General features: G+C 38.6%; 1 protein-coding gene across 1 annotated transcript in view; it reads right to left on the reverse strand.

The window, feature by feature from the left end:
- Positions 1-2,504: 2,504 nt before the first annotated feature.
- RNF182 (ring finger protein 182) overlaps positions 2,505-15,011 on the reverse strand; it is a 74,224-nt gene continuing 61,717 nt past the window's right edge. The window contains exon 2 of the mRNA XM_073678793.1: positions 2,505-7,876. Coding sequence (XP_073534894.1) covers positions 6,907-7,647 — 741 coding nt within the window. The 5' untranslated portion in view covers positions 7,648-7,876 and the 3' untranslated portion in view covers positions 2,505-6,906. The remainder of the gene's footprint in view (positions 7,877-15,011) is intronic.

Consider the following 15,011-nt stretch of genomic DNA (forward strand, 5'->3'; position numbering starts at 1 on the left):
TCCCACACTGTGGCAACTATCAACCAAGTCTGAATGATGATGATGATTGTGTGATGGACAAGACCTGGGAGCCAGTTCGGGGCGCAAAGGAAGTGGACAAAGAGGAGGAGAGTATTGGCGGAAGTGATAAAGAGTGGAGCGATGCTGGACAAAAGATCTTGTTGGGCAGATCTGCATCTTCTGCAGTCCGCTTGGGATCAAGTGATGCTGCAACTGTTGTTGGTGGAAGAGGCTCAATAGCACCTAAAAGCTTAGGTTGTGGTTGTGTTGGTAGTGAATCTTACGTGTAGGCATCTCAGGTGTGGGAGTTTTCTTTCACACTGACAATTGTCTAAGCATTTGCTTTGCATGAGGAAAATAAGCTGTTAATGCCCAGGCTCTAATATACTGGGAACTATGGATCTCCATCAAGACATGAAGCAACATCCCCTGTTCATTTGTGAAAAGCAAGCTTGTCAACTATATGGGCAAACTCAAGCTTTTATTTTATCTCTTTTACTCATGATTGTTTTTCTTTTAGCTAGATCACATCCTGAAGTAGTACCTTGTCAGTATCATCATCCACAACTTCTGCTTGTCCTACTCCGACTATTTCTCCTCCTCTTTCTCCACTGCACTGCGAAATATCCATCCCTGACTGTGTTGAGTAAATAGGCTTATGCTTCTAATAACCTGCTTATATGTCAACTCAACTGTTATCTGGTCAAGTTTCTGGTGATACAGTTGCTGCAATACCACTCAGTGGAGTCTGCTGCCTTTCAAGAAATTATGCTGTGCCACTCAACCCCACTGGAAGATACCCAGCCACAAATTTTTCTTGGAGAAATATTTTCCCACTCCGTGCATCATAGACACATGAAGCCACAGTATGGACAGGGACAGTACAAGTACATGTTTTTCATGTGTGAATGCTTTGAGTGGCAGTGATGCACTTCCAGATGATAGAGCCTCCATGGTTGGGCTCTAGAACCGGTTCCATCGCCAAATGGGTGTTGTAAATTTCCTCCTACACCTGCTCTGCATCCGCCCCAATAGACATGACCTTATTCCCAACAGCAACAGGACAAAACATTATATCCACTCACCGCCCTCATTCGTCTTGTTCTTGTAAATTGAAGTGCTGTCAGGCAACTTTATACCTTGTGATTATGCATGACAAAAGCCTTACAGTGGAATAGTTGCTCATCAGCATAAAGCGATAGCAAATGGTTGCATTATGTTGGCAAAATTCTTTTACAAAATTTCGAAATATACTGCTTGAAGAAGTTGGTGGCCATACCAGGGGAGTGTTTGTGCATTTCTACATTATTTTTTGGCAAAGCATCCCTAAAGGCTTTGCAAAGACATAATCTGCTGGAGGGCTGCCTGATTTGTGACATTATTGTTCTCTGGTATTCAATGCTGCATATGTTGGAGTATCTGTATGATCAGTGTAAAGTGGTGACTGATTATGACATGCAGCAGGCAAACTGGATATTGGTTTACTTTGAAATCTGCCATTGACAGCTGATGGGGGATATGGGTTACTTATGGAAGCTCTTAGAGGAGGCTGCCATGTTTGTCAGTTGGGAGAATTGGAGCCTCAAATAAGTGGCTGCCATTTTGCTCAATGTTTGTGGAAGCGAATTACAAAAATTAACCATATTTTGGCGAATAATTCAATTCAATTTCACTAAAATTTATTCGCTCATTTCTAGTGCTTAGTTTGCCTTAGGTCTCAAAAACACATTATAAGTTGATTCATATTTTGAAGCCAAAATCTTGAGTTAATGAAGAGAATAAATATCTTAGGCTCCATTACTGGTTTTGGCTAAGATCAGATGAGTGATGAACATGGCAAACCAGTGACATTCATTAAATGCAGATTTGACTGGTTCTGTGTGCTCATCTTCATAGTGGACAACGGATTAGAGTGCATGCTGTAATTTTTTTATGTGGACCTGAGGTCTGTGGAAAATCACCCATGTGCACTAGCACATAAGCTACAATTGGTCCGGTCTTGGTCCACTGCACACATGGCAGGACACAGAACGGAAATACATTAATGTAAGCTTCTTCTCTGGCTTACAAATAATGGTGCAAAATACTTACCAAATTTGCAACATTTGAATAAGATTGCCTTGTTCAGGGGGTGTTGTTGGGAGACCCTAAGGATCTATGAGCACAGCAAAGCCAAGTGCATAAATTGCCCCATCCAGCTCCAGAATACATAGAACTTAAAAGGAGAAATGTGGTGCACCGAGTCCCTACTAGAACCATGTTCTTCCCTTAAATGTAGCTTCTACATTTCTACGACATGCAATGGAACATGCCTCAGACATAAACATGCTTAAACATACCTAGGCACACCTGATGTACCCAAATACACAATAATCAAAAGACAGTCAAAAAAGAATAAATAAATATTTTATACACATATTCACATTCAGCTTGTAAGAGAAGCAATAGTTTTTTTTACATGTGTATTTTTTATTCTTTACAAGTCACAAAATAGATAAAAGCAGATAGACCATACTACAACTGTGACAGACTGTGACAGACTGTAAAACATCACATACAAAACTTTTATTACCGGCGGACCTGTCACATACTGCATATCACGGTTTCAAGGTTAACCCCAAACATTTCAATACAAGAACAAGCTGGCACTATCACACTAGTGTATACCAGTAAGTACAGTAAACTGTGGAATCAAACGTGGTACAGAATGAAGCTACATCAATGGCTATGCCCAATTATGTTCATTTAGGGGAAAAGGAGTGAGGGAGCTACCAATCTGGCACATCTTCATCTGCTATTCTATCCACATAACTATATCCAGCATAGATTTTGCACCATAGAAGGTATATTCACTTTAATGGGGGTTGCTCAGTATAACTGGCAGCATTATATGTACAATGCAAATGACTAAGGTACTTGTACGACGTAAGCAGACATACACAACTGCAGAAAAGAACCTTTTTACCACTGCTTGGAAACCAGCTAGAGAAATAAATAGTGACCGGCTGGGTAATGGTCATTACTTTCCTTTTTTTTTTTAAAGGGGAATGTTAATTGTATTAATGCATTAACCATCCAATCCGCAGAGTTCCCATACACACAAGGTCTTCTAGGAAACATCTTTGAAACTGCTGAATGAGCTGACGAGAGTATTCTGCATATGACCACTGTATCATTTTACTTATCCAGAATTAAGGAATGTAAAAGCCCTGATTCATCAAAGCGGTTACTCCAAAATTTTGGCATAAATTGCTCTGTAAAGTCTCAAAATGTTTGCACTTTTCCAGAGTTGCGCAAAAATATTGTGACTTCCGTGTTCTCACATCAGTTTCACCCAACTATACCAAAATTGATAGAGTTGGGGTGGGATGAGCTGTGGCATACCTTACACCAGAAATCTTACGCCACTTCTAAGACGCTCCAGATTCATTAAGCGCCTCTGAATTCATTCATTAAGCGCCTCTGAATAAATCAGTTGCCTTTGACTAAAGCATGCCCCTTCATCTTTTATTGGCTTCGCTCTGCCCTGTCTCCAACAGGTTGTGTGACCTGCTGGATCGCTCCATTGTTTTCTGGGCAATCCAGAAGTAACAATGCAATGTACGTCTATGACAGCCAGAACAAAGCTCTCATAGACTTACATTGAGAGCTTGTGATCATTACCTCTGACTTCAGTCAGTCAGAAGATGGCGGATCACAAGGTGGCGGATCAGGACTGGAGCGGCACGCGGGAACAGGTGAAGACTGCGGCTGGTAAGTGTAAGACTAGGGCCAGTTTTCCCAGTAAGTGGTGTAAGCTTGCACTAGGCTCTGGCTCTACACTAGTGTTTCCCAAACACCATCCTCACGGCCCCCCACAGGTCTTGTTTTCTGGATCTCCTTAGTATTACACAGGTGATTGAAGTATCATCAAGGCATCAGGAATTCTCTCATCTGTGGAATACTAAGGAGATCCTGAAAACATGACCTGTGGGGGGCAGTGAGGATAAGGTTTGGGAAACACTGCTCTACACAGATACTGTAATATTGTAAACTGCAATGAAGGGGGGACTGGTCAGAGTGTTTTACCGCTGTTCATTCCTAGTAAGTTTGTGGAAAGATTGAAGGATTGGTTGTGGCATTACCAGCACTTATTAGCATTATATTATTTTATCCTCTATGTATACTCCTGATCTGGCTGACTGTATCCTTTACATATATCTAATTCAAGTCTTATACCTAGTCACTGAACTATTGGCCTAAACTGCCTATTCTTTTGTAGTATACAACAGCTGCAGGCTTATGTTGTGTGGAAACTCTCATGAAAACAGTAGATGGCTCTTTGTTCATTATTATAGCTTGTTTATGTGCATGTAGTTCCTCTCTAGTCTGTATTGTATGACCTCTCCGGTTTGTTTTTGTTTCTTCCTGTGATCTTCCATGTTGATGTTGAGGCAGATGATTGCTGCGAGACCCAGGAGAGACATTTCATTCACCCACAATATCAAATGATAGTGCTGAAGGTTAAAATCTAATACACATTCCAGATTTATTACAGGCATACACGATTCTCATGTAAGATGAGTGTTTTAACTACTTCTTCAGTTTAAAACATTGGGTTCTTTTGCATTATATTTTATCAAATTCCAATTGTATAAATCATCAGTATAAAAATAAATGATGGTGCAGTTGAGCGACATATACACATGTTGATATTTTAATTATGTGGATTAATTACTATATTCTCTGTCCTTTCTAAGGTCACTGCACTTCTAGAGGCTGATGCTGCAGATCACTGCACAATATTAATATTTTAAATGGATTGGCATAATTTGCCAGTGATTTGATCTCTATATCTCTTGGAACATATTACATCTAATCTGCAACATTAATTTTACATACATATATAGGGCACAATCCATTTTGTATTCATGAAATTTTCCATGATATTCTTTCTGTGAGCACATCTATGAAATTAAAAAAACGTCCCCTCTAGCTGCTGAATGTATTGAACTTGAATGGAGTATTATATTTTAATTATAGTCAAGTAAACAGGAAATTACAACGACACGCCGTCTTCATTGAAAACATCACTTAATAGTATACAGGAAAAGAAAATCTCAGCACAGTGCAGGGGTCTGCAGCCTGCTTGTTCAGGGTTTCCATTTGTGGCACATACAGGTTGTCCAGGAATAGGAACTGAATCCAGAAACAGCACTACACTGTTCATCCTCATTCAAGCTATTGAGCTGAGCTGCAATACCAGGCACAACCTGTATACAAGAGGGGTGCTGTTTCTGGGCAGAAAAAACAAACATTTTTCTATGGCTGGACAGCTCTTTTCAGAATTTTCTGTACCCAGCATTTGTTTGTTGGCCAGTCTTTTAAAAGTTAAGAATTTAAAGAGAATGACTCATAAGAAAATGACATATTTTTAAATCAGGTTTTTGTGCTACATGTAATTTGTGCTATTATTTTTGGCAATGTTTTTTATTTTCCATTCAATCTGTATTTAAAATAAGAAATCTTGCAATTTTCACACTTACTATTAGGGCTTAAAGCATCTAATGAGCATGTGAAAAGATCATTGTGTAAGGAGGGGTAATAGGGTTAGACACCTATTGCTGGATCCTCTGTTATCAGAAATTAAAAAGTGGTACCTGTAATTGTAATCCTGACTCTGATGATAAGGAAACTGCTGTAAACTCTTCCTAAAAGGACAGGAAGTCTAAAAAAGCGCCAGTGGTGACAGTTCAAGTTACTGAATGCACACGATTGTTATTTTGAATGCCTGTATAATTGTTTCATGTATAATGCATTACAGTTTTATTACTTTGATGTATTGATCTTACTCTGTGAAAACTGAATAAAACTTCAATTTTACCATAAAAAAGCCCCAGTGGCAGATGTGAAAATTGCAAGACTTCTAATTTTTTTTTTTTTTAATACAAATCGGAATATGAAAAAAATAAACTTTGCCTTTTTTTTAAATTACATTTATCACAAAAATCTGATTTAAAATAAGTTATATTCTGATGATACATTCCCTACAAAAATGTACTTTGCTTAGTTATTATCATATTAATTAGTGAGGAGGGATTTTTTATTAACTGTCATACAAAGTCTGTGATTTGGATAGCAAATTAAAATTGCATTTTTGTCAGATGGCTGGCTGCAGATCCCCGATGGAGAACCTTTAGTAAAATTACATTCTTAACATCACTGCATTCTATGTAAATATACAATCATCACAGCTCATAGCATTTTAATTCCCATGGTTTCTAAGGCCAAGATCCACTCGGCTCTATTAAATTAGAGCAATTAATATTACCACATTTCCTAAGATGGGAATAGACATTATTTTCCCTGAGTTATCAAGTAAACATCATTTGTCTAGAGTATTGCTGTATAATCCACAGATACCCTGATGTGACTGCAAACATAGTGTGAAAATGCAGAATAAAAAATAAACAGAAAGAAAAGCTCGAATTATTGTTTTACCATGAAATAAGAGTGATCACTGAGAATATCTCAGTATATATTACCGAAAACAACAGCTCGTTACGGGAGTTTGATAAAAACTCAACTCATTTACAATAGAAATACAAAATCCAATTCAAGTCATAAATAGCAATAAGCAATATAGTATAATAAAAAAGGTTTGCTTCACCAACCAACATATTTTAGTACAAGACATACAGTATTTATACAGTAAGTGCCAGTTTCCTCCTGCCTTACAGGAATGACCCTTTTCCAGAATTTTACTTAGGCTGAAAAGGAACCCAAGTGTCATTCTTCTCAGTAGTTACTGTGCTTGCTCAAGAGCTGAAGTAATAAGATTTTATTCCCCATAATGTGCATAATGTGTGTGTGTCACAATAATTTGGGATATTATTTCATTGGGGTATTTTTCTCATGATGTGTTAGTTATGAGGTGGACATACAATCCAAAAATTCATGGCAGACACACTGACAAAAACCATATACCATTAGTATAACAAGACTGGAAGGGACAAGGCTGACAAAGACTACTCCGAGAGTTACCTTTTTCGAAACCAGCAGATAAATCCCTAAAGGCAAGGAACTAAAGTAAAGTAGACCTAGCAACCAAACAAAGACGCGCACAGAGGTTTGGCAGATTAAAGATGTACAGTTCCACACAGTCCAGTTTTGAGGCATTGTAACTGGGTCATATGTAGTAGGCCTGTAGAACTCTACCACCGGAGTTGCATTGAGAGATGGAGAACTTTCTCTCTGGACTTCCATGATAGTGATTACCAGACAGTTGGTAGAACTGTGAGAAGGTGTAACCAGAGTTGAAAGACGCTTTGGAGTGAGAAGCAACTCTGTTGGATTGTCTCCAGCGCACTTTCCCCTCCCACCGCATGACAGGTTAAGTAAGATGTTGTTGTCATCTGGGAGGCTACTGACTTCATCCTCAGGCAACCGTGTCTCAAACCTACAAAATGGGCATACTATGACACATTGTGGAGACTCCACGCAGTCCACGAGTTTATAAAGGCATTTGGCACATACTCTGTGACAACAACCCAAAACTTTCGGCTTCCTTTGTCTTAAATTGTAACGGTTATAGCATATCTTGCACTCCAACTCATCTGAGTTCAGGTTTGGAGACTCTGAAGTATCTTCACTTAGTTGTCCAGTCATTGTGCCTTAGAGCGAGCCCATCAACAAGTTGCACAACATTAACAAAACCCATACGATGATTGTCCAAGCTTAGAGTCTACGAGCAGCCACAGACTGCACACATAGTAGAAAGAAACATAGCCAAACATTAGACACGGGAGAGATGGAGCCTTCATCACTTAGCAGTGCCTCACTCATTGACATTTTCTTCATTCTGTCCCATCTTTAGCTGCAGGCACATTGCTGGAATCTGCAATACAGGATTTTACATTGTTAGATTCGAGTCTAAAGCCAGGAAAGTGAGCTGGATGGAAATTCTGGGCCTTTCTAGGCAGCACAATAACAGTATCACCATTGTGTTTGCTATTCAAAAAGGACTGAATGCTATGTGTACCTCTGCCAGACAGTTCTGCAATACATGGAAAGCAAACAGAATGAATCATTTTTAGAATTCAACTAAGCCCCCAAAATTTACATTTAAATTGCAAACTCGAATTAACAATCTGACTGGTATACAAGATGAACAAGTGTTATTCAAGTTGGTCATTAAAAGTACAATTTTCTTTATGCAGTTGCTGGTGAATGTAGTCATAAATAAGAAGCTGTTATATGCTCATTTACTGCAAAACCATCACAGATCAGTCTGAGAATTAAATGAATTACAATGTTTCCTCAGCTATCATGTATAGTATGGATACACTGATATTATGAAATGGTTTATAGAACAATCCTATAATATAGTTATGTATTACTGAAAATTCACTATTTCAGAACATGAGATGTACAAAGCTACTAATCTCTACCCCGACACAACAAATCTCCAGTTTTTCCCCTCAAATGAAGTTAGTGAATGGGCTTTTGACTACAGAATATGATAATAAATAGCACAAACACTGGAAAAGTAGGGTAGAAGATATATCTATACTTAATTGGTAATACCGCAGTAAAGGACATGTAGACAAACGTAGTGAGGACTAACGAAGCAAAGTTAATCACATAGAAAAAGAAGGAGAGCAAAAAAAACTTCGAAAAACGTCCTGAATCATAAAGTTGCAAAATTTTATTGTTGAAAATAAATCGGTAATGTGAATCATAGACTCAGACACAAAGAATGATAAAAACAATGGAGGAGCACCAATGAGGAACAAAAAAGATGCTCCAGAGTTGAATGTAGTAATAAACCGTAATGTATTACTATCTTTGGCTGATTTCACCGTATATAGAGAGTCATGGCACGTGGTGTATTTCGCGCGATGAAATGCTTTCTTCACAGCACGACGGCTGTACTCCCTTTCCCTGAATCTGATCACAAGATCCTGCGCCTGTGTCAGAAAATCCGTTTCCGAAGAGCACAATCGTCTCAAACGGAGGAACTGAGCCACAGGAACAGCATTGATCATATGTTTAGGATGTGCAGATGATGCATGCAAGAGAGAGTTCACCGCAGAGGGCTTACAGTAAACCGTGCTCTGCAGTGTATCTCTCTCATCCCGCATAACTCTAACATCGAGAAACTCAATGGATGTAGAATCAGCTTGATAGGTCAGGCGAATGTAGAAATTATTAGCATTCAGTTCCCCCAAGAATGAGTCCAATGAGGGCCTTTTAAACCCTTCCCACCTCCTTGTACTCCACCCCCTGACGAAGGCAGCCGTGCCGAAACGTGCGTCGGGGCGAGCACCAGTGAGGAGCAAGTCTCTAACCCCTGTGGTTGTAAGTATGTTTCTATGATATATGTCATACTGTTTTAGCAGCCGCTTGGAATCCTTTCTATTTATGTTAGTGTTCCAGTTTCTAGTTAAGGTGTCATGGCAATATCTATTTGCTGCTCCGGGCACATGTGGTTATACTAGAATTTTCACTGGGCAGGAGTCATAATTGATCATGTCTTCTATTGACCATTCATGACTTACCTTTTGAGCAATTTTATTCTACCTTAATGTTCTACTATTTTTATATGGAACATATCTTTTCTTGGCAGCTTTTTGATGGAAAAAATCTTTTTTGCTCCTCATTGGTGCACCTCCATTGTTTTTATCATTCTTTGTGTCTGAGTCTATGATTCACATTACCGATTTATTTTCACCAATAAAATTTTGCAACTTTATGATTCAGGATGTTTTTCAAAGTTTTTTTTGCTCTCCTTCCTTTTCTATGAGAATATGATAATAACAAGACTGTCTGCTATTAGGTATAAGGTTTCAATGGAGATTTTAAATCCTGATGCTCCAGAGCCAATTCCTGGGTATACAACCCACTGGAAGATCCAGACATTTCACTTGTAACACACTTGTATTACTGATTTGCATGTGTAAAAAAAAGTCAACAGTTCTCATTATGCACTATCTTGGTAATATTATAATTATATGTGCACTGTTTGGAGATGACTATAGGAGACTGTACTGCTCAACTATTTGTAAATATACATTAGATGGTTAGAATATTCATTTAAAATGAAACTTTTTTTATTTAGTTATTGATAAACCTATGCAAAGCTATGAATCTTAGTAATATACTTCATTAGCTTGTTTTGCTTTCTTTTCTCTCAAACACCATGCTCTTTTACAAGTTGCTTTGACCTGCAGCATTAGCAAGAATCTGTACTCAGGCACTAATTCCAAACACTTGCTCTATCTAAGCATGGGAGAGGTGAGCAGAGAAGCTCATACAAGGAGAGTTTGTAAATGGTGTTTTACTAACTTTGGATTAGTAATTTAATGCTAGCGCTTCTTGCTAGAGCAAGTCAAAGCAGCATGTAAAAGAGCATGAACTAGGCAATTAAAACAGCATTTTCAACATGGTGTTTGAGAGAGAAGAAAGCAAAATAAGTTAATGGAGTATATTTTAAAGATTCACAACTTTGCGAAGTCTGATTAATAATTAATTTAAAATTTTGTTACTCTCTAATAAAGTACGTACAGTGTTATGGACATCTGTGGCCAGTAGAGAGCAGCATCACATCCTCTGAGCAGTTGAGAAGATAATAATACCAAAATTAAATGAAGATAATAATACCAAAGAATTTGTGATTGCAATCATTTTCAGGAAGAAATTGAGTATTATCTGACAGAATTGCAGGGGTGCCAATACTTTTGGCCACCACTGTATGTGTACACAATAAAGTGATTTGGTTTGTGTTCTAACTGGAGAAACACTGTTGGGTTTACTACAACAACATAAATGTTATAACCTGAACCAGTGGAACAAAGAAATGTCTTATTTTTCAATTCCAATTCCCGAATTTACATGTAGTCTAGTCACTATCATCATTATCTGTTAGCCGGTGACACAAGCATCTATGAAATGAAAATTTAAATATTTTATTGTCAAACTAATTACAGAGAAAGTGAGAACTGTTCAAGCATCAAAATGTATAAAGTGAGCTGTCGTGTGAGGGGCAGTATAGATTTATGAATTTCCTAAATACATAGGTATTGGGGTTTATTAAACGGCACATACTGATAAAATTGTATGTTTCTCTCATTTATTCGACAAAACTTGATTTGGTTTTTGAGTATTTTCAGAGTGAAGACTATCATTGACTCCCAGTCCCATTAGATGTAGACAGTGCTGCATTCACCGCTGATGTTTTAATCCGCTTAAGGCTAAGGTCACACAAGCGTATTTTCTCTCATCCAAGAGAATTGGGCTGATTACGCAAATAATACTCTGATCAGAGTTTGATCAGAGTGTGATCACAGTGTGCTCTGATTCTCTCGGATGAGGAAAAGATGGAGAAAAAAAAGTCTCCATCTTCTCCATTCTGTCAGTCTGTAGAAATCAAACTGTGCTCAGATGTTATCCGAGTACAGTCTAATGTTTCCCATGCACTCATTGACTTGCATGAGTGCAATCTGAATATCGGATCAAACTCGGGCATGCAGCGATTTTTTTTCTCAAACAGACTGTCTGAGGAAAAAAATCGGACATGTGCACAACCCCATGACTAACATTGGTCTGATGTTTTGTCATATCGCACAAAGACCGATTATACGTTCATGTTAAATGTTCCCAGTAAAAGCTCCAAATCATTCTACAAAAAAAACAAGTCCCCACTCTAGTCAGTCATCGGTCAATGGAAATATAGGGGGCTCTCACATTACTGGTAGCTCAAAGGCTCTGGAAAAGCACTAAGGTTTCTATTCCCTCCAGTGAATTCTGTACTCCCAAATCCAAATGACCCTCTACCTTCTGAGCTCCACTGTGTGCCTAAACCACATTTAGCGTCCACATGTTTGGCATTTCTGTAGCAATGAGAGACTGCCTAATTTACAGGTGCATGTCTCCAGAAGCATGAGCTGAGCATAATGTACGGGCACTACAACATACTGGGCATTACAATGTACTGGGCACTGCAATGGCAGATTTGCAATTTTCACTCAGCAACATCCACCACTGCTTGTTTCTGGAAAACACCCTTGGAGTCAAAATCGTCACTACACCTGTAGATAAATTTGGGATAATTTGAGGTGGGATTCTGCTCTTCTGGCACCTAGGGGTTCTGTATATGAAGTCCGCAAACTTTTCACGATAATTTGTTCTCCAAGAGTCAAATAGCGCTCCTTTCCTCCCAAGTATCACCGTGAGGCTAAGTAGTACTGTTCAGTCAGATATGGGGTATTGCCATGTTCAGCAGAAATTGTGTGACAAATTTTGTTGCCATTTTAACCCATTTCCCCATGTGAAAATATAAAATGTGGGGCTAAAACATTTTTTTGTGGTAAAAATCTAATTATTTTTTACTGCCCAATGGTATAAAATTTTGTGAATCACTTGTGATGTTAATATGATCACTGCACTCTTAGATTAATTGAGAGGTATCGTTTGTAAAATGCAGTCATTTATGGGGGATTCTACTGTTCTGGCACCTCAGGGGCTCTGATAATGTGACATGGCACCCTCAAGCCATTCCAGCAAAACCTGAACTCCAAGTTGTAGTGGCCGGCGCGGGGTGCTACACATCCGCCTCCTATTCAATTGAATGGGAGGCGGATGTGCAGTAACAAGCGCCGGCCACTACAACTTCCAGGCACCGCAGGTAAGGACTTCCGGCCGTCGGCAACCGCCTGCACCGATAACAGCTGATCGGCGGGGGTGCAGCGTGCGGGACCTCGGCTGATCATACATTGATGCCCTATCCTGGGGATAGGGCACCAATGTCGAAGTAGTGGACAACCCCTTTAATTTCCTAACAAAACAAAATTATGTTTCAAAAAATGATGCTGATCTAAATTAGAAACATGGGGATTGTTACTTATTATCTATTTAGTGTGCTATAACTATTTGGTTTAAGGGCAGAAAAATTCAAAGTTTGGAAAATACTAAATTTTCACATCTTTGTAAATTTTTTGATATTTTTATAAATAAATGTTAACCATATTGACCAAAGGTTACCACGAACATGAAGTACAAAATGTCATGAAAAAAAAGACTCAGAATCACTGGTATACATTGAAATATTCCAGAGTTATTTCTACATAAAGTGACGCTGGTCAGAATTGTAAAATTTGGCCTGGTCAGAAAGTGAAAACAGGCTCTGGCCTGGAGGAGTCACTCTTCATTTGTATAGAGGTTTCGAGACAGTCATGGACAAGTCAATGATGCTTGCTCCTCTTTTTAAATTAAAGAAAAGCATGAGGAAATAGACACAGTAGTCTGCCAAATCATCTTTAGTCATACAACAACTGACTTTGAATGACCACATTTATAATTGAAGGGCTTATCTGGGGATATAATATTGATGACTTATCCTATGGATAGGTCATCAGAATCAGAGTAGTGGGGATCCGACACTTGGTACTCCCACCGATCAGCCGATATTAGGGCCAGCTGTGGTCGGATGTAAACAATGAATGAGGCTGCACATCTTTGGTCATTATCTACCACTCACTTACCAGAACTGCAGCTCAGCTCCTATTATCCTATTCCACTGTCAGATGTCGCTGCTCCATTCCCATGGGTGATACTGATAGCGGGGAAGCCTTGCAGACTTCAGGATTGTACTCCCCTCTTTCTGGGCAGCATGTCCACCACACAGACATGAATATTAAAGTATTAGGACATGTTAATTGAGGTCCTACTAGCCAGATAATCACAGGGATGGCCAGCTGACCAAAGACAGGGTGGATTAGACAGCCAATGGTTGCACCGTGTGCCTTATTTAAATGCTTGCAATTCTTCCTCTCATTATGAATGCAAACCAGAGGCCTCTGTAGCCAATGCCAGATCCAGGGCAGGAATGTCCATGATAACCCTTTTGAGCTGCTGGTCACAAAAAAAGTGGTGCTAAGGACCCACAGTGCACAGAACAGCTTGGAAACGTGCATTTGAGGAAAAAAAATTGAAAAATGTAATGGTCTGAGTGTGTTACATGACCAGAGTTTTACTTGAGAAGGGTTGCTTTATCACAGAGAACACCTTTTATATTTGAGTTGGCAATCAACATCTATTGTCCCCTAGGGAATCTCTGAAGCTACAGTAGGTGGTAATGTTGACACCACTTGTGGAAAAACGGTGTGAACCTCATTTATGAAATGCAGCTTAATTGCTAATCCTTTTTTTTTTTTTTGCATAAAACCACTTCATTTTTTGGGTGCCATAAAATCTGGTACACCATTAATTATAAATTAGCTTCTTGTCAATGATGCCTTACACTTGTGTCAAACTTATAATTTTTATACATTTGGCACAAATCCAGCAAAAGGAAAAAACACAAAAAAGTGGCTCAACATGCCTCAGGTAATACATTCCCCCACAGAGTTTAGCTGTAAATCCTTGAAAGGTTTGTTTGTGAAGAGGAGATGCCTAAAAAATGGATCTGGATGGTTATGACCTCATTGGAATTCACAGCACACACCGTGTATGCTTTTTAACATTATGGAAATAATTGCACCAAAAATTGTTAGTAGTCAGTCTCATACTGTGCACATGATTCAACTGCAGGTTGTACAATCCACAAGGGGTGATACAGCAGTCATGAATAATTACATTAACCTTCACAATGACCTTTTGTTTAACTGAATTGGAAACCAGATGATTTTACTTCGCTTTACAAGAAGACAGCATAGTATATTTTATCATATAATTATAACAGATGTCTCCAGAAGAAATGGAGAAAAAAGGTGTTTTTCTGAGAATTAGTTAAAAATATTGTAATTTCTAGAGTTGTAGAAAATATTTTCTCTGTAAGGCTAAAATCACACAATGAGTATTTGATGAGTTTCTGATGTTGCAGATTTTCGGCACCTATTAGGTAAATTAGGTTACTTGCATTTTTTTTCCATTGCGTTTTTAACTCTTTTTTTTACATGCGTTTTTCACTGCAGTTTTGACACTGCGGTTTTTGCCTCTTTTTGGCATGTTATGTTTTATGTTAAGCTGCTTTA

Source organism: Phyllobates terribilis, unplaced genomic scaffold (assembly GCF_046119375.1).
Source record: "Phyllobates terribilis strain yellow unplaced genomic scaffold, ASM4611937v1 Scaffold_4__5_contigs__length_816908805, whole genome shotgun sequence".
NCBI lineage: Eukaryota > Metazoa > Chordata > Amphibia > Anura > Dendrobatidae > Phyllobates > Phyllobates terribilis.